The 26,839-nt window shown below is 41.7% G+C and overlaps 1 protein-coding gene across 3 annotated transcripts; it reads left to right on the forward strand.

Annotated features, from left to right (window-relative positions):
• The first annotated feature begins 341 nt into the window (after positions 1–341).
• On the forward strand, positions 342–26,524 carry xpo1b (exportin 1 (CRM1 homolog, yeast) b). Of its 3 annotated transcripts, XM_084949055.1 has the most exons (25): positions 342–726; positions 2,170–2,301; positions 2,524–2,625; positions 6,614–6,686; positions 8,037–8,098; positions 10,258–10,302; positions 11,956–12,137; positions 16,231–16,279; positions 16,385–16,504; positions 16,634–16,762; positions 16,852–17,010; positions 17,133–17,330; positions 17,820–17,958; positions 19,415–19,596; positions 19,729–19,885; positions 20,001–20,164; positions 20,281–20,415; positions 20,503–20,686; positions 21,358–21,464; positions 21,890–22,084; positions 22,710–22,878; positions 23,145–23,279; positions 23,756–23,915; positions 24,006–24,102; positions 25,083–26,524. In XM_084949055.1, exons 2-25 carry the CDS (start codon positions 2,176–2,178, stop codon positions 25,227–25,229), a joined length of 3,216 nt encoding a protein of 1,071 aa, XP_084805181.1. In that variant the 5' UTR covers positions 342–726; positions 2,170–2,175; the 3' UTR covers positions 25,230–26,524. The 3 variants fall into 3 exon arrangements, with proteins under 3 accessions (XP_084805181.1, XP_084805182.1, XP_084805183.1); XM_084949056.1 differs by lacking the exons at positions 342–726; positions 2,170–2,301 and adding an exon at positions 7,508–7,556 and having other exon boundaries at positions 2,520–2,625; XM_084949057.1 differs by lacking the exons at positions 342–726; positions 2,170–2,301; positions 2,524–2,625 and adding exons at positions 3,793–3,859; positions 7,508–7,556.
• Positions 26,525–26,839: the final 315 nt, after the last annotated feature.

Raw genomic sequence — 26,839 nt, forward strand, 5'->3', positions numbered from 1 at the left:
ACGCTCGCGCTCCAGTTATTTCTTGTAATTGCTCAAATAATTGAAATGTTTATGTTAAAGCTCAGCTTTGACACGAAAGTCAGGTCGAGAAGTTATTCGCCATTCTGTAAAACGGAGTCGTGTAGAAGTCCATTCTGCAAGGGAGTCTGCCCTCTTTTTCTCTCCGGGCGGAGTAGTCGCGTGGGCGCTTGTGCGAATTGAAATAAACTGACAGGCCGATCCCTCAATGGGACGCCAAGTAGGAAGTCTTCGCCAGAGACACAGCCAATCACAGTGCGGCCTGGGCGTAACCTAAGTCCAAACTTTACGCGGCGCCATCGGCTGAAAACTAAACCGAGATGGAATCTCCCAGTCTGAACCGGTTTCAACCGGTTGCGAGTTAGTTGCTTGAGAGGAGAGAAGAGAGGAGGCGCAGGCACACAACCTCTATACCACCCTGCTGGAAAATTATTAGAGTAAAGAATAAATTAGTGAATCAAGGTTTACTTAGTTTCGTAAAATGTATCGGAGTAACAGATTGTTAGGTCTACTGTGATAGTAGTTTTGGAATCCACATCAGTGGTTCTTACCAGCCAGACATCATTCACTACTGGAGCTGGAGATAGTCAACGCTGCAGAGATAGGAAATCTTTTGTAATCATCAGATACTCTGAAGTACTCAAAGTACCTAGTAGCTTTTTTTTTTTGGCAAACGCCACTCTTTTCAGTCAGAGCCTCGGATATTAGGTAGGTAACTGGGGTGAAGTACGAACCTGCCATGCTGTGATTAACGTGTCTTGGCTTTACCCTTTATAGAGAATAAAATGCATTTTGGTGTGCACATTAACCTGTATTATCTTGTAATTTGCCTTGAAGCTCATGTAACGACATGCTAATTCAGAATGCAATGGCATCAGTGGGGATAACCAAATAGTCATCGACTGTCCGCTTGCTAGCATTTGCCACTTAAAAATAAGCTAACGCTGGCTGTCAGAGAAAGTGTTGTAACTTTACCGAACTAAACGCATAACCAGGCTACCTCTTTTGACGTTACGTGCGACGCTGCAGACGAGAACCAAACGGCGTGAGATTAAATCCGCGCCTCTCCCACCGAGGCAGCATCACTCGTGTACGTGATGCGAGCGGATGTCGAGTTGATGTTGCTAGGTGCTAAACGGCGTCAGTATTAACTTTACCGTACTGTACCGGAAAATGGCCCATAACCGTTTCTAGTCTTTGGAGTAGAGTCGCAGCAAGAAGCGCTAACTTCTCTAAACAGCGGTGACGACACAGCGAGTAAAATTTATTTATGAGCGCCCTCCGTCCCTGGTATCCTCGGTGGGAGTGGTTGGAGTGAGCAGTGAGAGAGCACATGTGTGGGGTGAATCCTAGTGGCTGGTTAATGTGTGCGGGAGACGCGCTTGTGCTCTCTCTCGCTCTCTCTCTCTCTCTTTTTTTTTATTTTTAAATTAGCGGGTGGTGCTACTAGGTAGACGTGGTTGTAAGATGCGTTTGTTTTTTAACTGTTGCTGCCAGTCATTCGCGGTGTGCTCGGTGTTTTACAGACGTAAACAACGTGACGTCGGATAGTATATGCGGCACGTGGCTCATTTAATGATACTAATGCAGTTGTAGAAATGAGTGCTTGGTTAGTGAAACAACGCAGGCACCATGGACGGATTAAAAGCCTGCTTGTAACTGTGTCTGAGTCAGCTGTTAAGTTGTTTGTTTAAAGCAAAAGCGCAGTGTCATTGACTTCGGCTTTCTGAATAGTGCACTCATCTGTTTACGGATCAATACTGGCCTGTTTTTTTTAAGATAACTCTCTTTCTCTAATAAAAGGTTTGGAATTATACTGAGATTGATTTTAAGTTAATTTGGCTTTTGCTGCTCGAGTCCCTGGGCTCCTGGTGTAAACCAGAGCACTATGTCCAGCATTTTCAGCCAGTTTAAAGTTTCCTAAACGGAGTCCAGCAAAGGAACCAGGAGCTTTCCTGTACTTTTTGAACATGACAGGCATGTGACACCATGAGCCTAATATCTTAAAATGACTACTCAGTGGTTGGTCTAGCAGATGTTTGTTACACGGTCAGCTGTTAAGAATGATTTCTAAACACACAGTTCACATGACTTTTGTCTGTTAAATGCGTTCAATGCACTCATGACCCCCGCCCCCTGTCCTTGTTGCAGAGCTCTATGCCAGCAGTTATGACAATGTTAGCAGACCATGCAGCACAGCAGCTGCTGGACTTCAACCAGAAACTGGATATCAATCTGCTGGATAATGTGGTGAACTGTCTGTATCATGGGGTAGGACCACAGGTATGTTATCCTTTTCTCTCTCTCTATCTCTATCTCTACACCATATCTGAAAGAAGCTGCTTGTAAATTTATTCTTTTAAGTTCCACTTTACATTCACCTGAGAGTAACACATTGACTTTTTGTAAGACAGACAATATTGACTTTACTGTTGCATTTTCCTTGCAGTTCTTTTCGTATCACCTCAGTGTTAATTCTAAAGTGTTATCCTCATCGATTTACAGCAAAGAATGGCACAAGAAGTGTTGACACACTTAAAAGAGCACCCAGATGCCTGGACGAGAGTGGATACCATCCTTGAGTTCTCCCAGAACATGAACACCAAAGTAAGCTAACTCTTACCTGCAAAATGCTGCTGAAAGGAAACTTGCATGTACTTTGAGGAAGAAGTATTTTTAGCCAGCACACAAAACAACATAAAAGCTTCACCCTACCTCACAGTGGTTATCCTATACCATGCTTTCATTTATATAAAAGATACTTTGTAGTGGATCTTTTTGTTGGAAGCAGCTTTATGCACTTGCAGTGTTTGTCTCATGCCCTAACTGCTGAGCTATGCAGGACCCCTGTCCTTCTGAATTCTGTTGGATCTGAACTTAGCAGACAAACAATAGAGTCTTTCTGTCATCTTACTGTTGTATTATTAAAATGTACTTCTCTAAATACAACTATCGTAAAACTCCATGCATGCCAATCCTGTTTGTGTGGTAATATAAAGGGTTATGAAAGATGGTTAAAGTAACTTTCCACACGCATCCTGCTAATAATTAACATTTACATAGATGTAAAGTGTATTTGGCATTTCTGCTTATGTGGTTGTATGTTGTTTTTTTTTTTTTGATTTAAGAAAACCGAATGAATCTTGGTAACTATTTAAAGATTTGGGTCTTGTGTGCTTTTTAGGACATCTGTTTGCAAGTGTATGTTGTGCTGCTTCTGCATGGTGGTACCGCTAGTTAAGCAACCAGTTGTGAATGGTAAACGTTTGACTTTGTAACCATTCAGATGTCAAAGATTTACAGATGAATTGTGCTGTTAAAGCCAGTACATATCCATAATCAAAGAATAATATTTACATGGTATGAATTAATTGAAGTGCAAATCATACACAACTTCCTCAAAGTAATGTTGATACTTGTTTTTCATTTGTATTTTATTTATTTTTGCTTGCTTGTAAGACTGCTTTTAATACTGACATTCAATACTAATCTGAGTTCTTGATGTATCAATATCACTTTAAAATTCATAAATTTGCCAAATAAATAGGGATAATTGAGGAAACAAGGTAAACACCTCTCGAATCCTGCATTCTATCTTCAGTGATAAGTTTGAAAAATGCCCAGTTTCAAAGCACTTTGGGTGTCTGCCTTTTTTTGTTTGTTTGTTTGTTTTTTTAATTAACTACAGTAGCTATATTTGAAATTGTCATGATTTCAAGTTGTGACTTTTTGATATTAATCACAATGTTCCATTATGTTTATGGCTTGTAATAGGAAGAGAAGGGGTGTGTCATCCTGTGCATCATGACACAGCTAGGCTTTGACGGCAGGCCTCCACAAGGTCTACCCTTTTTAAATTCCCTTTGACTGAATTCTGTTCATCCGTTTTTATTGCATCTGTTTCATTGGACAGAGGGTGGGTGCAGGCTGCAGTCAGTAGGATCTATTGTAAAGAGACACGAAAAGATTTAATTTCAACTGTAGGGATCATGGCACTGTTCCCACCTCGCTCTCATGCTTTTCCTTTTTTCTTTTTTTTCTTTTTTTTTTTTTAAACGGTACAGCTGAGTTCTCTAGTCATGGCCTCTTGTTAAGATGCACTTCTGTGAGCTGAAATGTTGCAAGGCATTTGGCAGTTTCCTACTTGTAATTTCTCTCTTCTTACCTTGCGCGGTGGTTTGTGTAGTCCGGTAATTAAAGGTGAAATAAAACACGGCAGAATTTAATGCAGCGCTCCAGGTGACACCTGCGAGTGGTGTACAGTCAGCTTGTTATAAGGAGCTTTCACCTTTAATCTTCCAGCATCCATTGTCTGTAGCACACTGTTAATCTTGCTTTAATAACATCCTGTAATACAAGTCATTTCTTACTACTATTTTTTTTTCTTCTTCTTTTTTTTTTTTAAATTTATTGACTCATGGTCTCAAGTGATGATCCCTACAGTTGAAACAGTCAGTTGAAGTATCATCAGATCATAAACTAACCTGGATTAACAAATTATATTTTTATTTCTTTATGCTTCACAAGTAAGTGATTTAAATTAGTGTAATCTGTGGTGGTCCTGCTGTTCTTTATGACACACCAGGTAAAGTTGAGTTTAAGTTAGAAATGAAGCATTGTAAAGAAAATGGACTAGAGTTTAGGGTTGGGTATCGACAACATGATACTGTTGTTATTTTCTTTTCTTTTTTTGTAGCTAGGTTGGTGCTTCACTTCCTTAAATTCTGGTTATTATAAAGAAACGACCTTTAAAGGCAAGGTTTTGTGATTTGTCAATGGGGATAAAAATTTTGAATTTCATAGCGATCTGTGGCTTTAGCTTTTTGTGAACATGCTGCCTCTGGGGAAAAAAAAAAAATTCAGATGTTTAAAATACTGCAATTTTAAAGGGCTTTCAGTCCCAAAAAAAATCTCTGCTTTAAAATAAGGGAAAAAATGTATGTCTCTGTTGGAGGGCCACATGTGGCTTCAGGCATCAGTGAAATTTGATCCACGAGATACAGTTTGAAAAATGCAACTGAGTTTGATGGACTGTCAGTCTGAAGGAGTTACAATGTTATGAGGTAGTTCTGGCAAGTTATTGCATGAGCTGTAATTATATTTTTCATAGGAACAGAGACAAACCTTTGGTATTACAAAAAGTGTCAAATAAATGTGTGTTTGTATATATTTGATATCTGCAGCATTTTCAGCTAAAACTGCTTATTTGTTGGTTGGGTTTTGTTCCTTTTTTCTTTTTTTAATTGCAGGAACTAGAGAAAAAAACAGATTGACTTCATACAAGTAATGACAGAGTTGTGAACCTGAGAAAATGGCATGCTTTGAGTGAAAGAGTGGTTATGTAGAATTGTGAGCAACCTAGACAGTCACTGTGTTTACACAGACTGTTAGTATCGAGGAGTTCTCAAGGTTTGATGGTTGTTAACGTTGGCATTGTTGTGACACTTTTAACAGGTATGAAAAATAGCCACAAAGTATATATCCATAAATTCTTCCTCAGTATGTATGAGCTTATATTGAACCTCTGTTTTATTTCACTGTAGCGATTGGCTGATATGACCCATTTTCCGATGTGTCAGTATCCTTTGATGAATGAAAATGTAAAAACTAAAAGAAAATGAGGTGAGAGAAACACCCTTCAAACATGTTGCCCACCAGTGGGTGCTCTGCAGCCTCCCTGTTGGCAAACACAACAACCAGCTGATCTGAGCAGAAAATAAATTAGATTTTTATATTTTGTGTGTCTGAGGTGGAGAAAAGAGGGCTATTGTCCAATATCTAATTTTTGGTCAGGCTCTAACTAAAATGTTGCTCTTGCTAGTTGGCAGCAGAAACGCTGGTTGTATTTTTAGGATATCCGGTCCTATCGACCCCAGAGCGGGTTTTCCTCCCTGAAAAGAACAACAGTCAGAAAGGTAATATGAGTTCTGCAGCGGAAACCTGTACAGTTGTCCAGTTGCCCCAGAACATCCCACAGACTCCTGTGGTGGGTACTTGTATGATGCATGCTCCACCTTTAATGTAGACTGAAGCACAGTGGGCTCAGAATTTGCTTTAAGGGGTCTTAAAGCACAATCAGTTTAAGGGACAAAAGAAACCTGTAGCAATATTGCACTTGAACAAATTGTCCTTTAAAAACAGTTCTCGATGCCCAACCCTACAAAGGTCCATGTAGCCTAGATAGAGGCGTTTAAACCTTGTTATGTCTTCTAGGCCATTTGACTCCCTTTTGAAGCAATCTGTGACAAAGCTGGTTAATGGGTTGCCTTTTTTCTTTCTTTTTTTCTTTCTTTTTTCTCCTTTTTTTGTGTCTGGTGTGATGCTGAGAATAACAGCAGGGCTTCTGCAGTGTTCCAGCATAATGCTGCTTGTACAAATATATATATATATATATATATAAAAAAACTACAGTTGAAAGTGTTGCACACTACAAAATCTGCATGAAATGTGGTTCAGTGCAATCTAGTTTAGAAATGCAAGTTATTGCAGACTGGTCCACTTCATACTGTTTTTGGATTAAAGGTGGGCACTTCTTATTGTTGGATGCTGTCATAACAGCTTTGTCCTAATGCTGCTTCTTCCTTGCGTGTTACAGTACTATGCTCTCCAAATTCTGGAAACGGTTATCAAAACCAGATGGAAGATTCTTCCCAGGAATCAGTGTGAAGGTAAAAGTTTCTTTTGTGGAAAAATTCCTGAAACATTTATTCCCATGGTGTTAGTGTGTTTTGTTTTTGTTTAGTTTTTTCTTTGTAAATGTGACGTGCGGTTGCCATGTTGAGGAGTATTCCCCCACTAAGCATGCTGGTTTGTTTTCTGCTCGACTGACTCGAACTGGCTACTCAGAAAGGTTGGATTCTGTATTTGAGCAGTAGTTTTAGAGAGGAAACAAGGAAAACACCCCAGCACTATTTTGTTTTTAATGCTTTGTGAGGGAAATTTTTTGAGAGGAAACAAAGTAGATAAGTTGTTACTGCTGTCTAGCCTTACATTATTCTGATGGGATATGTTGTTGTTTCTAAAACCAATGACAGATTGTGTGTGTTGCTTTGAGCCAGTTTTTCCACATTGTACCCATGGAGGAATGAGGGATGGGTTAATGGAGTGCGGTAATTGCTGTCAGTTATATTTTCAAAATGTTTATTGATAATTTTAAACATTACACGAAGTTGTTGACAAGGTAAATATGCGTATGAACCTATATAAAGTGTTGCAGTGTTATCAGTATATGGCTATTGGTTCTTAATGTTCAGCCTTTAATTATTGCCTAATTGTCAATTGGACACATCAGCATTAGCACATAGCAGAGGTCTCAACACAGTGGAACAGAATTTATTTAGAAAAACATTTCAGAGGAAAAAGCAGTGATAATGAAATAAATTTGATAATCATGTGCAAATCAGATGATTCTGCCTCCCTCCATTCTTCTATAATTTTGCTCAAAATTAATTTTTTCATTGACCTAAGACTTACCTGCTTCTGACCGTAGATGCCTGAATTTTGTTCAAGTGGCAAACCCAGTGCAGGGCGACTGGCAAGTATGTCTTTTCCCCCCTTGTGTCAGAGTATTGCCTTGTTTTCGGCTCCTCTCACCACACCAAAACACACATTTTCGTAGTCAGCTGCAGTCTAGAGAGAAATGCGAGGGAGCTGAAAACGCATTTTAAAGATGCTCTGCTCACTTTGACAATCTTGAATGTCTGTGAAAACACGTGGGGGAAAATGGAACTTCCACTGAACCGACCAAAGGGTTTTGTCCTGTGAAAGTTCAGTGGCAGTTGCTGCTCACGTCCACGTGTTTATAAACTGGCTTTGCAACAGTGTGTGTATATGGAGAACCACACCTTTTTTTTTTTCTACAGTACAAATGTGGGATATGATTGGCAGATTCAGCTAGTTATGAGCCCGCAGATTGTGTTAGGGTTACTGACTAATGTGCTCCAGGCAACTGCTGATGAACGCATTTTTATTGGTGCATGCTAACGGACATCTTCTGATATTCTCTGTGTATTTGCCAGGTATAAAAAAGTATGTTGTTGGGCTCATTATCAAGACTTCATCTGATGCATCAAGTGTAGAGGTGAGTAAACTTTATATTTTATAAATAGGTTGTATTCTTGGGGTACTAGTACGAGATGGAACAACAAAAAAAGTTCCTACTTTGTTGCAAAACCTCTTCCATTAAAAACACCCTGTAAGAGTTGGAGAATTTGGTTTCCCATTCTCGTGACTGGATTTCAAATAGTCAGTAGTTCAGGACTGCCTGTGTCACATCTTTGTGTCCATAACGCCCCAGATGTTTTGAGTGGGTCACAGGTCTGGGATGTGCCCATGTGTCCACGAGCAATTTCCCATTTTGATTCAGATCACAGGATAATTTTCCACTTCCCATCAGTCTGCCTTAAATGAGCTCAGGCCTGGAGAAGAGCTTTTTGTTCTTCTTTAAATAACATTTTATTTGTATTTGTGAATGCATTGATGAACTGTATTCATAGTAATTTCTACAGCAGTGCAGTGCTGTCTGAGGACCCAAAGTCCATGGCTGTTAAACATTGGAGTCTTATCGCTTATGTGCAGAGATTTGTCTGGATTCTGTGAATCTTTTAATTGCTCCCGGGTTCTTTACAATTGGGCAATTTGCCCATTCAGTCAAGAACAAGGTGGTGAGACCCTCCCCATCGTAAAGTTGGAGAGATCCTGCCTGCGGTGCGTTTTTTGTACTCAGTAATGTTACAAATTAGCTTAAAAGCAAAGAAGTTCCACCAGATTTTTGTTTGATTGTTTGAGTTTCTTTTGTAAAGAGTTTAGTCCACGTTTCCAGGATTTTGGAAGCATGTCACTGGGAAATTTTAAATGGGTATATATTATAAATCATAAACAGGCTTTCTTATGCTGGTGTTTAATATGGCTCTTTTATTATTTGCAGTTCAGCAAAGGGTTTAAATGATTAAAGTGTACATTTTACACAACCTCCCTGTGGTTTAAGGAAAAGTCAGACATATTACAAGATTCACTTTAAAAACACAAAGCTAGAACACAGTTTTGGTGTCAGGGTAACAATTTATAACCTCGTCGATGTTAAAAAATTTTTGCACAAACAGCCTCTTGTTCCCTCTCTCGTTATTTGTGTCCATGTTTTATTGCAGCAGCACTTTAAACAGGCAGGTTAGTAGGGCAGCCATGACTTAAGCTGCTAAGAGTGCTGTGTAATTCAGAACAACTATGGTGACTTCAGCAGCTTTTCTCACTGTTTCAGCCATTGTGAGCACTCAAGCAGTTAAAAGGCTGGAGTTGTTAAATGTTTTAAATTTAAACTGACAGCAAGCTTTTCTGGTGTTCATTAGGAGAATGCAGTCTTTTTCTCATAATTACAGAGATTGATACATGAAAATATGACATGCTGGCCTAGCTTTAAGGTTTTTAAGTCCAATGAAGCTTGATTTTTCTTGGTGGTTGTATTGCTGTTATAAAAACAGCAAGAAAGGGGGGTAAATTGAAAGGTAACTGCAGGGAAAATGTAAAATTTTGTTTTAGATTTGTTTAATGGAAAGGATTTGTGCTTTGTAAATGTTCCTTAAATGATTTTAAATGTGAAGTCAGAAGAGCCAGACGGTGAACACTGTTAAATACTTGTTTGCTTTAACAAGAGGTTAGCTGAGGAGAAGAAGACAACATAAAAATGAAGGAGTGCAGATGCCACCTACAACAAAATGATGTCTAGTTAGTATTTAACTTCCTGCTGAGCAAGCAACTTTCCAGCCGTGTTTCAGGTGTTTGCATCATTCTCAAGTATGTAACTCTACAAAACATGATATATTTATCAAGTTTATTAAGGTTATTAAACCAACCAGATACACCAGACTGGAGGTTTTGTGAGGGGATTTTCCAAAAGAGCACTCAAAAAGAATAATTTCAGTGAGCTTTAAAAACCATAACTCTCCATTATAGAAATGACTATTTGTGTCTGGCTTACTTTACTGCAGGTTATAATTGTAGGATAAATTCAATTCTTGGTGTTTACTTTCAAATACACATGACCAGCCTCGACATTTCTGTTACAAACACCTGTGACTTTATCACGTGGGTGAAACCCAGCCTTTACTAATTTTATATAAAATGTCAAACATCAACATGTTCATACATTTTCTCTTGTTATACCTTACCTTTTCATGTGTTTAAAGGATATGGTTGTGTAACTGAAACGTGTTCCTTGACTTACTTCTTTTTATTTCTTTTTAGAAAGAGAAGGTGTACATTGGCAAGCTGAACATGATCCTTGTTCAGGTAAGAGTTGCTTGGGTTCATTTTTGGACCTACTCAGTCCTTTGTGGGGGATGTTTTCTCTTCATTTTGCGTTGTTACTGTTAGTTTACTGAATGAAAAATGTGGCCTGTCTATTGTCTGTGTGCGTGCGTGCGCTTAGATGTGTCTGAGCTGCATGTGGTAAATGTTTTCTATTTGCAAAACAATATCAGAGAATCCAAGAATTGTTAAAACAAAGGATTTGATTGTGCACTTTCAGCCACAGGTTTTGTTTTCATTTCAGACCTGTTAAATACCTAACTATATCAAACATATAGTATTGGTTACACTGTAAATAATAAAGTGTGCGTTACTTTTCTTTTAAATCTATCAGTATTATCTTTACAGAGCCTCAGTAACACTGAGAAACACTTCATTGTGTTTATAACTGTGATGTTTTCCTAACCCTCAGCGTTCATGTGGGTGAATAGTGGAGAGGGATAAAGAAGGTGTCAGCAAACAGTTTCCAAGAAGCTATTCACTCTGACAGCAGTAGCATACATCAGAGCAGAGATTCACTTGTAGCTAGCTACGTGTGTTGTACTCATTGCCTGGAGCATGGTAGAGCCACTGAGTCACTGAGTACTATGATATGTACTATACAGCCTGATTCAGAGCAGTATATACAGTAAAGATAACACAGCAAATGTCATAATTTTCACTGGAGACCATGTTACAGGTCCATGAGCAAAGTGGTTCTTGCTACCAAAGACACAGTGCTTTGTTAATGTCTAAGAACAAGTGGGTGTGTATTATTGACCATTATCGACTCCTAAATGGTAAAATTCTGGGTGTCGTCATATGAAGCAGTAAATCTAAAAACGCTGGGTTTGAACCTTATGTTGTTGTTGCCTCAGTGCTTCTCTTTTGCAGTGGTTCTTTTTAACCTGAAGATGTCACTCTTAATTGGAAGATCTGGCTCAAAAAACATCAGTGTCATTAAAAAGGGACATCAGTACTACTTGAATGTCTCAGCCGAGGCAAACGATGCTTAGAAAGTGACTGTGATCTTGTGATAATAAAGGATATCATCTCGAAGAGTGTGGCAGAAAAATGGATGTATGTGTCTGTATGGAAACATACAAATTAGTTAAAAACTGGCAAAGTGGAAATCATCATGGAGCTGTTGATGGCAGTATCCTTAATTCAGCAAGGCACTGAAATCTGTAACCAAATCTGGACCATGAGACCAACAACTTAGACCTCAGTGCTTCTAAATGTGCAACGTGACATTTTTCCCATGTTTTTGCGTTTGATGTATGTGTGAGCGAGGGAGCGAGAGGCAGAGATTGGTTCACTAACTTCACAAGTGACTTTGCATTAATGCCAGTGAGAATGAGTCAACGCTTACGTCATTTGCGCTAACGTTGTTTTGGCCTGGAGGGGCCGAAGAGCTCCAGATTCCACGTTCATCGTCAGGAGGCTGGTTAAAATGGTTATGTTCAATATGGACAATTAAGTATGGAGTTTAACAAAAACAGCATTTTCTTCACTACGGGATGCTTGTAAAAGAAATGTTTTTGACTTGAGACTGATGGGGAGTTGCAGTTTGATCTCGTTTTTTTCTTCAGATTACACATTCTTCTCAGTGTGTGCCATCTCTCACTAACATGTCTGTGTCCTCTACGTCTGCAGATCCTGAAGCAGGAGTGGCCCAAGCACTGGCCCACCTTCATCAGTGACATTGTGGGGGCGAGTCGTACCAGCGAGAGCCTCTGTCAGAACAACATGGTCATTCTGAAGCTGCTCAGCGAGGAGGTGTTTGACTTCTCTAGTGGCCAAATGACCCAGGTCAAGGCCAAACACCTAAAAGACAGGTCAGTTTTGAGAGCATGGATGCCAAAATGTCTTTGATCATTACCCCCAACATACCTTAGCATAGGAAAGCTTTTCTATAGAAGGTTCACACCGAAATCAATCAAATCAACTTTTTAAAGAGTTCAGTCCTGCAACTTTGTGTTGCCACATTATTTCAGAGGCTCATGAAACACGATGTTTTTGTGCTGGCATTTGAAAATGGATTTCACTTTAAGATGAAATGTGGCTCCATGTTATCAATCAGTAATGTCAGGGCAATAAGGTTGTTATACAGTTTCTTTTATATTATTAATATGCAGTTGTGTACCTGCCTGAAAATTCTGCTGTGGGGGGAAAAAAAAACACAGATCAAATAAACATATAGATTTTTTTTATGAATATTCCTCATATCTAAAGATGTGGGTTGATTGTTAGGCAACAGACTGTTGTTGATGTTTAATAGCCATCCATCCATCCATCCATCCATCTTCTTCTGCTTTATCCGGGGCCGGGTCGCGGAGGCAGCAGCTTGAGCAGAGAAGCCCAGACCTCCCTCTCCCCAGCCACCTCCTCTAGCTTATCTAGGGGAACACCAAGGCGTTCCCAGGCCAGCCGAGAGATATAATCTCTCCAGCATGTCCTGGGTCTGCCCCGGGCCTCCTCCCGCTGGGACATGCCCGGAACACCTCGCCCAGGAGGGATCCTTGTCAGATATCCGAACCACCTCAGCTGGCTCCTTTCAATGTGGAGGAGCAGCGGCTCTACTCTGAGCCCCTCCCGGATGGCTGAACTTCTCACCTTATCTCTAAGGGAGACGCCAGCCACCCTTCGGAGGAAGCTCATTTCCGCTGCTTGTATCCGCAATCTCGTTCTTTCGGTCACTACCCACAGCTCGTGGCCGTAGGTGAGGGTAGGGACGTAGATCGACCAGTAAATTGAGAGCTTTGCTTTTACGTTCAGCTCTCTCTTCACCACGACGGACCGGTGCAGCGTCCGCATCACTGTCGCCGCAGCACCAATCCGCCTGTCGATCTCTGGCTCCCATCACTCGCGAACAAGACCCCAAGATACTTTAACTCCTCCACTTGGGGCAGGAACTCATCCCCAACCCGGAGTGGGCACTCCACCCTTTTCCGGCTGAGAATCATGGCCTCAGATTTGGAGGTGCTGATCCTCATTCCCGCTGCTTCACACTCGGCTGCGAAACGTTCCAGTGCGGGCTGGAGGCCACCACCTGATGAAGCCAACAGAACCATATCATCCGCGAAAAGCAGAGATGAGATTCTGAGGCCACCGAAGTGAAAGCCCTCCGCCACTTGGCTGCGCCTAGAAATCCTGTCCATAAAAATTATGAACAGAATCGGTGACAAAGGGCAGCCCTGGCAGAGCCCATCACCCACCGGGAACAAGTCTGACTTATTGCTGGCAATGCGAACCAAGCTCTTGCAATGGTTGTATAGGGATCGAATGGCCCGTAGCAATGGGCCAGACACCCCATACTCCCGTAGTACCTCCCACAGGAGTAGGGATGGGTATCGTTTAGGTTTTATCTGATACCGGTGCCAAACCGGTACTTTTGAAACGGTGCCGGTGCTCAAACCGGTGCTTAAAGAATGGAGAACACAAAATTGGTCCAAAAACCTCTCATGTTCAGCTGTTTTTTTTTTTTGTAAAAAGATAACAATGTTAGCCTTTTCTGCAGCTATGGGGCATATATGGTAACATTCTTGGCTGGAAGCAGTGCTTAAACAATGGAAAAAACACAAACTTTGTCCAAAAACCTCTCATGTTTAACTGTTTTCCACTTTTTCTTTGGTCATTTTAGCCTTTTTGGCCAGGGTGAAGGGAGTATCTGCCATCAAACAAGAAGACAGCCGCATGTAACTACGATGGTGTTTGCTAGTTCACCTTACATGCATTAATTTAATAACGTGGTTAGCCTACTCAACGTAAATTACACATGAACAACATTAAGCTACTCGCCCAGAGAAGAACGACTGCTGCTGCCATCATCATCCGTCATCATTTCTGCTACACTGGCAGGGCTAGGGGCCAGGACTCTCCTCTTCGTGTTTTTAGGGGATGTTGCTAACTCCGGGTCCGATAACAGGCAACCCACCCGCAGTAGATGTGCTCGGTGCTATCAAATCGGCTTTAAAAAAAAACGCTATGCGTCGCCAGGTGTTTCATCAGATTTGAGGTGTTACCTCCTTTGACAGTATCACAGTATCAGCTTAAAGCACTTGTTGCAGGCTGCTGAGTTTGCATATTTTGCTGTGAAGTACAGCCAGACTTTGACCGCTTCTCCTTGGGCATTTTTAATCTGTAGCTCTGCTCTAAAAGAACGTACGTACCTGGCCCCGCCTACTATCCTCGGAAACATAAAATGATTGGCTAGAATCTAAAGTGTATCACAGCTCAGGAAACAAAGCACCGAAATGTGCGCTGCTTTTCGGTCTGGTTACTACCGTTTATGTCAGAACCGGTGCCATCATGGCACCGGATACCGGTACCCATCCCTACACAGGAGGTATTCCTTCTCCAAGTCCACAAAACACATATAGACTGGTTGGGCAAACTTCCATGCGCCTCAAGTATCCTTGAGAGGATAAAGAGCTGGTCCAGTGTTCCGCGACCAGGACAAAAACCACATTGTTCCTCCTGTATCTGAGGTTCGACTAGCGGACGAACTCTCCTTTCAAGCACCCTGGCATAGATTTTCCCAGGGAGGCTGAGGAGTGTGATCCCCCTGTAGTTGGAACACACCCTCCGGTCCCCCTTCTTAAAAATGGGGACCACCACCCCGGTCTGCCAGTCCAGGGGTACTGCCCCTGATCTCCACGCAACATTGTAGAGGCGTGTCAACCAGGACAGCCCTACAACGTCCAGAGCCTTCAGGAACTCCGGGCGGACCTCATCCACACCAGGGGCTATGCCACCAAGGAGTTGTTTAACTGCCTCAGTGACCTCGTGTGCCACATGCACTTATGGACACGCTTATGTTTGAACAAGGTGTTTGTTATGGGCAAACTGTGATTTGCACAGAAGTCCAATAACAAAACACCACTCAGGTTCAGATCAGGGAGGCCGTTCCTGTAACATGAAGCTCACGTGATTGGGAGCTTCATGTTTTATTGTTTCCTCATCCAAAGAATCCGAAATATGTCCACTGGGGCTGAAGTCTTTTTAGATTTTAGATGTTTTGTTTTTTTTCTCTTCAGATGACTAAAGAAGGTCGTCCCGATTGACTGTTTGGAACTACATTCAATGACAAATGAGGCTTATTATGTTTAGACTCGGTGCAGTTGAATTTACCAAGTCTAGTATAACTAAACAAGCTGTAAACCACTAAATTTGACAAAACACTTAATACACTGCTACCCAGGAATACCGTGTCACACGATACACACAAACGCCAAAGGAAAAGACATTGATAGAATATTAAAACCATCTTTTATTTCCTTCCTTTATATGCACTCACTTTATTTTAATGCCATCTTAAAGCCTTTAATGTATTTTCTCAAAACGTCCCTGTTCTGCTGTCACCAGACGTCAGAGTGTAGCCATTTTCTTACATGGCCTGGTTCCCTGAGTTTTTCTGGAAGTCACCCAACATCACCCAGTGCATTTACTATTGGCCAGTTGGGCATCGTGTGTGGTACCTCCTACACAGTCTGTCTAGGCAGCACCCTCCACTAAACTACAGTGTTTTTCCAGTGGTGCAACTGTGTCTGAAGCAGACCATGTGCCATTGTGTGCTACATGTGAGGAAGGACAAATGTGAGAAATATTAACTAGACTCTCCTGAACTGGCCCAAAGTTCATGTGTGAAAACTGCTGCATGAGACGGGTGGAGTGTAACACTGGAGAGAGGGGGATAAGAGAGGGCGGTGTTACTTGAGTAGGTGGCAACTTGTTAGCTGCTGTCAGTGCAGCAAAACCTTTTCAACGGTGTTAGTTTGAAACCAAACATGAACAGACATAAAGTGATCAAAAGAAATGAACCACGGTTATTTACATTGTTTCAGGGCACAGGTTGTACATGAAACTTTCAGATTTGTCTTTCATTATCAGTGTCAGATGCTGTTTAACATGTTGTTTGTTTTCTTTCAGCATGTGCAATGAATTCTCCCAGATATTCCAGCTGTGTCAGTTTGTTATGGTATGCATTCATCTTTTTCCTTGTATCGTACATTCTTTTTATCATCCGTTACACACCAGTGTTTGTTCTTCAGCTGATTTTTTTGTGTTGCTGTGTGCACCTCAGGAGAATTCCCAGAATGCCCCCCTGGTCCATGCCACCCTGGAGACACTTCTGCGTTTTCTCAACTGGATTCCTCTGGGATACATCTTTGAAACCAAACTGATCAGCACATTGGTGTATAAGGTGCGGCCGCAAAGACACACACAACACACAAAGATGCAGATTTGTGTGATTATTTAAAATATTCGATGATGTGCATAAAATCAATTTATAATGGATATTTAACATATATATATTTTTTATTTTAAACAGTTCTTGAACGTGCCGATGTTTCGCAACGTGACGTTGAAGTGCCTGACAGAGATTGCGGGCGTGAGTGTCAGCCAGTACGAGGAGCAGTTTGTTACCCTCTTCACACTGACCATGTGTCAGCTCAAACAGGTGGGTTACCTGGTGACATCTGACAAAGCTACACTGACACGTTGCTCGGTTTGAGACTCTAAGATGAATTTTAACTCTAATCTGTTCAGATGCTGCCTCTGAACACCAACATTCGGCTGGCCTACGCCAACGGGAAAGATGACGAGCAAAACTTCATCCAGAACCTCAGTCTGTTCCTGTGTACTTTCCTTAAAGAGCACGGGCAACTCATTGAGAAGAGGCTCAACCTCAGAGAGACATTAATGGAGGTAAGGGAAGCATGGTATTCTGTATTTTGTTGTTGCTCTACATAGGCTGCACAGGAGAAGATTATGGTAATTATTAGCTAACATGTTCACGTTACGTTACAACTCCCCTGGTTCTCCTTCAGGCCCTCCACTACATGCTGCTGGTGTCAGAGGTGGAAGAGACTGAGATCTTCAAAATCTGCCTGGAGTATTGGAATCACTTGGCCGCTGAGCTCTACAGAGAGAGTCCCTTTTCCACATCCACGTCCCCTCTGCTGTCTGGCAACCAGCACTTTGATGTGCCTCCACGGAGACAGCTCTATCTACCCGTTCTCTCCAAGGTACCTCTTAGAACAAGATGGTGTTTATTCATACCACATACATGATCGCAGAGCCCCATGATTGAAGTTGAGTTTATAAATGCAGACTCTTCTTTAAGAAGCATGTCTTACGTTTATAGTGAAGATGACACAGAGGTTGCTGAAGTGTTTCCAGTTTGTGGAACCTGAAGCGTCTCAGCTCGCAGTCATACTAGAAAGACTTGGCTCAGGCCAGCGACAGGTGGCTGCTTCAGAGCTGCCAAAAGAGATGCTGGTTACAGTGTTACTAAAAATCAGCAGCTACTAAAGTAATACAAACATTTTTTTTCTACTTAATGATATTTTACATTCCATATGCGTGAAATGTGACTATAACCAGGAGACAAAACACTTGTATCGTCCTTTTACATTTATGAGAACACAAGCTAAGCTATATTTTCCTGTGTGTGTGGAAGTCAGGTGTTTTGATTTGTGTACTTGCTGACAGGTTTTTTTTATCTGGTGTAACAGGTGCGTCTGCTGATGGTAAGTCGGATGGCCAAGCCAGAGGAGGTCCTGGTGGTGGAGAATGATCAAGGGGAGGTGGTCAGGGAGTTCATGAAGGACACAGATTCCATCAATCTCTACAAGAATATGAGGGAGACCCTTGGTATGACTTAATGATAGCTTCTAATATTTTATATCCTTAAGCTTGATTTATAGTACTGTGTTAAATCTGCAGCATAATCTACGCCGCAGCAGTTGTGTCTCCGCTTGCTACTAAAATCCTGTGTAAACGCGGTATAATGATTAGCAAAATAAGATTTTGCTAATGCAGGTACATGCTGGTTTCTTGTTTTAAAGCTCGAATAATCTGTGTAAAGGCTCGATCGCTTCTGAATTCTTTTTGGGAGGGTTTCTTTTTCTTGCATTTCGATGTAGCAGTGGTATGATACTATTAGCTTGAAGTGAATGTGTTTGTCTCAGTTTACCCTGGTGATAGCAGACCAGTGCAACTCAGCAGCGCTCAAGTACAAATGCAAATGATGACGACGCTATTGCAGCGTAGGCTCTGCGGGGATTCAACACAGGACTGTAAATCAAGCTTCAAACTCTCTTTTTTTCTAGGCCACTTGTCTTAAGAAGCAGTGTTTAACTGATCATAACCACAAGAAGTCATATTTTTGAATAGATCTTAATTAATGCATCCATCCAGTGGCTTCAGCAGCTGGATTTGTATTTACTGATCAGACACATCCTCCAACAGGTTAGGCGAGTTGTTCTCAGAACCACTGTAATATTTAAATATTGTAGGAGAATCGGGCGGCACTGTGGCTCAGTGGTTAGCACTGCCGGCTGGCTGGGGCCTTTCTGTGCGTCTGCGTGGATTTCCTCCGGGTGCTCTGGTTTTCCCCCACAGATCCAAAGAAATGCAGGTTAGATCGATTGGAAACTCGTAGACTGGCAGAAGGATAAGCTGTTTAAATAAGATAAGATAAGATAACCTTTATTAGTCCCACACGTGGGAAATTTGTTTTGTCACAGCAGGAAGTGGACAGTGCAAAAGTTATGAGGCAAAAATTAGGATACAATAAGAATAAATACAGTACACAACTGTACAGAATAGAATAAAAATAAAATACTATATACAGTAGAATAAAATAAAATAAATATACAATAAGATAAAAATAGAATACAAATACAAATGCTATATACAACTGAGTAAAAATACAACGATGACAGAAAAGATTATTGCACATTAGTGTTATTGCACATGTGTGGATGTGTGTGTTTGATCAGTTAAAGTCTTTATTGTGGAGTCTGACAGCAGTGGGGAGGAAATAATGGATGGATGTAGGGAAAGCTTTAGCTTTGACTGTAGAACTGACTGACTATAAATTTACATTTGACTAAATTGGCTTGATCAGTGTCACTCATCACACAGGCGTCAGTGTTTTTTAGGGAAAATTCATTCCGCCATTTCTTCTCATATATGTTTGTTTCTTTTTTTGTTGTTTTTATCTCTCTCTCTGTCTTGGTTCTGAACTGTGTCTCTGTAGTTTTAACTCTTAATTTAGCAGAAACTGTACTGTACTCTGATACACATTTGCTCGACTGTCCTGCAGTGTACCTGACTCACTTGGATTATGCGGACACAGAACGCATAATGACAGAGAAGCTTCACAACCAGGTAAATGGTACTGAATGGTCCTGGAAGAACCTCAACACACTGTGCTGGGCCATTGGATCCATCAGTGGGGCTATGCACGAGGAGGATGAGAAGAGGTTCCTTGTTACTGTCATTAAGGTATTGATGTGTCTGTGTATTTAGGTTTAGGTGACAGCAGTCCCTCACTCATACTTATGCCTCATATTAATTATTGTCTCACCCATAAGGTTTAACATTAAGCCTAAGTGAATCCTTTGGTGTTTGCTTCAGGATCTGCTGGGTCTCTGTGAGCAGAAGCGAGGAAAAGACAACAAGGCCATCATCGCCTCTAACATCATGTACATTGTTGGCCAGTACCCTCGTTTTCTTAGAGCCCACTGGAAGTTCCTCAAAACTGTTGTGAACAAGCTCTTTGAGTTCATGCATGGTGAGCTGGAGTATTTTTATTTGTTGAACTCCCTCTTTGCATCTATTTCAGGCAGATGGATGAATAGATGGATACAGCTCTAATGCATTTTTATTTTTCTGTCCTGCCCTCACAGAGACCCATGATGGAGTTCAGGACATGGCGTGCGACACCTTCATTAAGATTGCCCAGAAGTGTCGGCGCCACTTTATCCAGGTGCAGGTGGGAGAGGTGATGCCCTTCATCGATGAGATCCTCAACAACATTAACACGATCATCTGTGACCTTCAGCCTCAGCAGGTCATTAAGTGTTCTTACCCACAGAAATCCATCAGAGAGAGGCACAGCTGTCTCTTATTTGCCCAGTTGAGTGTCTGTGCTGACTGTTTTGTTTGTTTGTGTGTGTGTACGTACAGGTGCACACGTTTTATGAGGCAGTAGGGTACATGATCGGGGCACAGACCGACCAGGCTGTTCAGGAGCACCTGATAGAGAAATATATGCTGCTGCCCAATCAAGTGTGGGACAGTATCATCCAGCAGGCCACCAAGGTAAGATGGTGTATCACCGTTTATTCACATTTCAGAGACACACAAGCTGTTTGTTAATGGCTCTTCTGCTCCTCTTCCATCCATGAGAACGTGGACATCTTAAAGGACCCAGAAACCGTCAAACAGCTGGGCAGCATTCTTAAGACCAACGTCAGGGCCTGCAAGGCAGTGGGACACCCCTTTGTTATCCAGCTGGGACGGATTTACCTTGACATGCTCAACGTGTACAAGTGCCTCAGCGAGAACATCTCTGCTGCCATTCAGACAAACGGTAAGACCGGCACATTTGTTTTCATCATGCAGCAGACTGTCACGTCACTGTCATGGTGGTCACTGCAGACAGATGGTTGTAAACATGCTTACTGTCATGCTACTGTCAGAGCAGTGAGGTTATAGCTGTTCTGTAAGCAGCACACAAACTGAGTTGATTTTCAGAGGTTTATACTGTTTGTTTTACTTTTATAGTGTTCATCACACTCAATGTGGTAGATGAGATGAATATCAGCCACTGTTTCAGATAATTGACATCTTATTTGCTGATACCAGTCATCGAGAAGAATAGGGACCAGTGTTTAGCTGATAAATGGGTGCAGCGCTAGTATAATATTTAATGATCTGTAATCATATCATACTTCTTCATTCCAGCCATTTTTCTAGCAGACTTCTGTTCCAAGTGGGCTCTTAGTCAGCTACAAAGTCTTTTCTCTCGTTTTTTTTTTTTTTTTTTGCATTACAGTAATTAAGGTAATTCCACGTGTGAGATATGTGTTATGTAACATGGGATGGGTTTCATTGGCACAAAAAGCTGAGATTTGAGAGGTGTGCAGTGCACATTAAGTTTAGCGAGAGCTACACATTTAGACCCAGCTGCTATGTGTGATACTTTTTTTTTTTTCCATCCTCATTAAGAAGTCGCATGTTCTGCTAATGTCTGTGTTGCAGGTGAGATGGTGACAAAGCAGCCACTGATCCGGAGTATGAGAACAGTGAAACGGGAGACTCTGAAGCTGATCTCAGGCTGGGTCAGCCGATCAAACGACCCACAGATGGTGAGAAAGGCGCTCACATATGTCACTGCTGAAGGAGACAAATCCAGTTGGGGCTTTATATTGACAAAGAATGAAGGAAGGAAGCTGCTGTACTAAAAATGCTGATGATATCAGAAGTGATATATTTACACTCTTGTGTCCTCCTGAGTTACTCCTACTGTAGCAGCCAGTGGAACAGCTTTCGAACAATCCAATTGGTATTTTTAGATCAGACACAAAGATTTTGTTCCCCTGCGGCAGACTTTTCTGCCCCCCTCTGTGTTTGCATCTGCACAACCCTTTAATATTCACAGTTTGTCACTGTACTGAGGGGTTGGTCACCTTTCATAGTTTTATTTAAAGCATGTCTGCTCAGGTTTTTGTGCGTCCCTCAAAGCTTTCTTTGCTGACGCCTCTTGTTGTTGTTGTTGTTGTTGTTGTTTCAGGTTGGTGAGAACTTTGTTCCCCCCCTGCTGGATGCCGTCCTCATTGACTACCAACGCAATGTCCCTGCCGCCCGTGAGCCTGAAGTCCTCAGCACCATGGCAACTATTGTCAACAAGCTGGGGGGGCACATCACCAGCGAGATACCCCAGATCTTTGATGCCGTCTTTGAGTGCACTCTAAACATGATCAACAAGGTACGACCCAGTGAGCCGCTGACGCATCATATGTGGATATTTGTTTTTAATCTTTCCTGCACACGTGACCGAGACAGCAGTCTTTGTCTTTCTGTTTATCAAGTGGCCGGCCGTCTGTTCAACTGTTCGTAGTTATCAGCAGCTCTTTTATTACTGAGAGTAGTGAGTAAACACCTCAGTCATCAAATCAGCAGCTTTCATTTGCATTGGGATAAGCAATCTACCATGCGGCCTTCACTGCAGTGTGTAAATCACTGGACGGATAATTACATTCATGCACGTCATCATTGTTGATAGAAAACAAAAAATCTATTTAACTGCAGCACTGCATTGGTTTTAGTCACTATCTGACAGCGTTTCAGTTAAGTGCTTGTGTTCTGCAGGGAAAAAAATGAAAATCTTAAATTCAGTCGGCTTCAGCTGTTGTTTACTCTGACCTGAGCTTCTGTTTCCACTCCAAAATACAACTGGGACCCATCAGGTGCCTCTCAGAAACTAAAAACCTGCAGCAGTGTGAGGCCAGATTTAAGTTAGACTGCTGATACGTTATTTCATGTGTAGGATTATGATATAACTTGGTTTGTAGATTTAAATTTTTCATCATCTGTTTGTATGTTTGTACCAGAACTTTGAGGAGTATCCAGAGCACAGGACCCACTTCTTCTACCTGCTCCAAGCTGTAAACTCGCACTGCTTCCCCGCATTCCTTGCCATCCCTCCAGCCCAGTTCAAACTAGTGCTGGACTCCATCATCTGGGCCTTTAAGCACACCATGAGGAACGTGGCTGACACTGGTAAGGGCACAGAGATGAGTACACTAAGATGTTTATGCTCTTATTGACCAACAACATCTTAAATACTGATAGTGGGAAAACCCACTGTGGGATCCACAAGCAGAAACGTGACATGAAGGTGCACTGTGATCCTTTTCACACTGAAACAGACGTGCATCAGAACAGCGACATCACTGTGCAACCCGGCTGTTAACAATAAGCTGCTGTGGTCTTTGAAGGATGTGCAACTATAATTTTGTGTTGTTTTGTGTCTTGTCGCTGCTCAGGTCTGCAGATTCTGTACACCTTGCTGCAGAATGTGGCCCAGGAGGAGGCAGCCGCTCAAAGTTTCTACCAGACGTATTTCTGCGATATCCTGCAGCACATTTTCTCTGTGGTCACTGACACATCGCACACTGCTGGTGAGCTCACACACAATTGATGCCTTTCAGTTGTTTGAATCTGCAGTCGTCCAAATGATATTTATACTTTCAAAAACTGTTGGCGTCTGCTGTTCAGGTCAGATGAACATGTTTATGTTAAAATCATTGGCTCAGATCACAGTAAGGCTGTAGTAGTTCAGTACAACCTTTTAAAGGCACTAGTTTGAAAAATGGAAGTGACTTCTTGCTTAAAAGATCACACATTACTCAGTACTGATTAATTTAGGAGTTGATTGTAGTGTTGAATCTTCCTGGTGATGGGATCAAAAACATTTTTAAAAAGACACATTCATTATCTGTACTGGATTAAAGTCACTAAACCAGGCCAGGTAATATTAACACCTCCCCCAGAGAACTAAATCAATTTGAATGTGGCTTTACAAAGATCAGGGAATTAGGGAAAGACGATGGATTCATTTTCTCTCTCTGTGTGTGTGTGTGTGTGTGTTCTGCAGGCCTGACGATGCACGCGTCCATCCTGGCCTACATGTTCAACCTGGTGGAGGAGGGGAAGATCACTGCAGCGCTGAACCCCGCCAGCCCCACCAACAACCAGGTGTTCATCCAGGAATATGTGGCCAACCTGCTTAAGACTGCCTTCCCCCACCTGCAGGAGTGAGTGTGAACATTACACATAATCTCTGCTAGAGTGAGTCTGTTTTTCAGTCGATGCTTACGTGTGTGTGTGTGTGTTTTGTCTGTCAGTGCTCAGGTGAAGGTGTTTGTGACAGGGCTGTTCAGCTTAAACCAGGACATTCCTGCCTTCAAGGAGCATCTGAGGGACTTCCTCGTCCAGATAAAGGTGAGCTCGTCAGACTGTAGCAACTTTGATTGGAGGTGTATTAAGTATTCCTTTCAGTGTTGAGGAGGTACACAAAGTGTATCTCAGTTGTGTATTTGAGCTGAAGCACATGGAGCCTGTCCCTCTATGGAAGCTTTGTCTCTCCTTATCACTGACTACATAGCTAACTGCTTAGCTGTTGTTTCCACAAATAACACTCTCCTGCCACTTCATGGTCAGGCGGCCATGACTTTATGGAAGGTTTGTGGGTGCTGTTGGAAACATTCAATGTTGTGTCATGTGTCCTGATTGGTCTGATCATTATTATTATTATTATTAGTAGTAGTAGTAGTAGTAGTAGTAGTAGTATTATTATTTATTATTTATATAATTATTTTTTGTTTATTTTTGTGCACTGAAGTTGACATTTAGGTGGTAATTATGTCAGTAAATCAAATACTATTTAACCAATTGCTGAGGTCAAGCATGTTGGGTTTTTTTGTTTGTTTGTTTGTTTTTTGTCCAAGAGGGTGAAAAGAAATGAAAGGGAATATTTGAATGATGGGCATCCCAAGAAGCCCAACCAATCAGCCGATCAGATCTTTTGTTTGTGAGCAGCAGCCAATCAGAAGGAAGTTAACTCCTCCTTATATAAGAAAGGGAACGTGAGCTGAACGGCTCATGCAAATCTCTAAGAATATAAAAATGTAGAAATGCTGGAAATGAGCCTAATACATGCTTTTAAATGACTTTTTATTAAAAAGCACGTGCATGCTAACCCTGTTACAAATAAAAGCCCATCATTTGGAAGAGTGAGTTCAATTACCAGCACCCATAGTGAGTATTTGATCCCTCACTCCCAAATGGGGGTTTAGTAGTGTTGCAGTTAATTGAGCAGTCTAACAGTAAAAATTAGGATCTCGGTCGCTGTGGTAGAAAAGCAGCATGGCTTTCAAACCGTGTAGCTAACAGCAGCTTTCTGTGATTGTGTCGCTGTTCAGGAGTTTGCAGGTGAGGACACCTCGGACCTTTTCCTGGAGGAGAGGGAGGCGTCACTCCGACAGGCCCAGGAGGAGAAACACAAGATCCAGATGTCGGTGCCCGGCATCCTGAATCCTCACGAGATCCCAGAGGAGATGTGTGACTGAGCGCCTGCTCAGTCTAACTGTACAGTACTCCAAACTTAACCCTAACCACAGCAAACACAACAAAACCCAAGAGAGGCACTTGAGTGTGGTGGGAGGCCGTGGGCCATCCCATTGGATGTTTGTTGACCAAAATAATGCCAATACTCTGTAAATGATTACCGCATCACCCTGTGGTCCTTTTTACATGATCTGCGTTTTCTATGGAGACTTTTTGTGTAATAACTTTCCAAAACTGTTAATCTAGCTTACGTTCTGTTGGTCTCTGGCCCTTCTCAGACCTGCATGATGAAGTTATAACGATTAGGACAAGTTAACCATGTTGTTTTGGATCAGTTTCCGTCACTTCCCTGGTTCTGTTTCCTAGTTCTTCCCTCTTTCCCATCTCTTTGTTTATATATAGATCTATTCTACACCCAGTGTGGGCAGGGGTGGGCGGGGGTGTTGTGAAAATCGGCCCATGTGTTGAGTTGGCATAGAAGCTTCTAGACCCGTGGTGTGACAGAAAGTGGTCTTTTAGAGGCGCACGCACCGCTTGTTTGGTGCCCCACGGCATTGTGGGAGAATGTGAATCTAATGGAAAATGAATGAAGGCTGAGAGACGCTGCTCGTGCAGCAGCATCTTGTTGCTCATGACTTTCTGCTTCACCCAAAAAACTGAGCTGCTGCTGCCAGCGTGAGGTTTTTTTTCAGGGAAAGCAAAAGCGAATATGTGCATATCATCCCAATTGTATAGCATCTTTAATACCATGGGAACATTTTTTTTTTCCTCTTATTCTGTTATTTCTTTTTGTTGTGGGTGTGTGCGCGTGTGTGCTGTCGCCTAGTCGACATCAGCGTTTTGTTTTCCTCTAAGAGGATTGTTGCTCATTTGTGAGCCTTCATTAATGGGATGTTTTAAGGAAGTGGCGGAGGTATTTATGGGCTCTTTGGTTGGTTGCATCTTTATAACAACTCCTGTTTAACTCAGATGGCTTTGGAGATTTTGAATTGTACTAATTTAGATTGTTTACCATGCAGTAGTGCTTCAAGACACTACCTTTAGAGCAAAATGAGAAATAAACCTGGGTTTACATTTAATTTTGTATTTTTGCATTTTTCATTTGTAACTGTTTGAGTTTTGTCCAAATAAAGAAATTTTTTTTTTTGTCCAGAGAGTAAATGAATTGCCAGTGAGTTTAATTAGGAAGAATGTATAAATCCAAATAAGCATCCAATCTCTAATGGCAGATTTCCCTTCTCAAGGTGTTACATTTGTTGTGAACTTTTTGAACTGATTAAAGGTGAGAATTTTATAATCCTGCCTTCGCTCAGATCTCTTCATTCCACAGCAGAGACTGTTTGTGTCTGAAGACCTCAGTGTTGGCCTTGATCCATACTGAGTAAGAATGCAGTCTTTATCGTGTTACGATACAGCAGGCTTTTTCTGTTGAATTTTAAGTCATCGCTGCCATAGCTGACTAAACTCTAAACCTAACCTAACATTGTAACATACAGCCTTTGTTAGTGAGAGCTTTACTCACTACCTTTTTCTTGTGTCAACAGTTGAACAATGACACTGACGTTGTGCCGAATTCAGTTGTGAGCTGATTGAGTCATCAACTCTGAGAACT

This window comes from Perissodus microlepis, chromosome 13 (assembly GCF_051167445.1).
Source record: "Perissodus microlepis isolate ML-2025 ecotype Zambia chromosome 13, ASM5116744v1, whole genome shotgun sequence".
Classification (NCBI taxonomy): Eukaryota; Metazoa; Chordata; class Actinopteri; order Cichliformes; family Cichlidae; genus Perissodus; species Perissodus microlepis.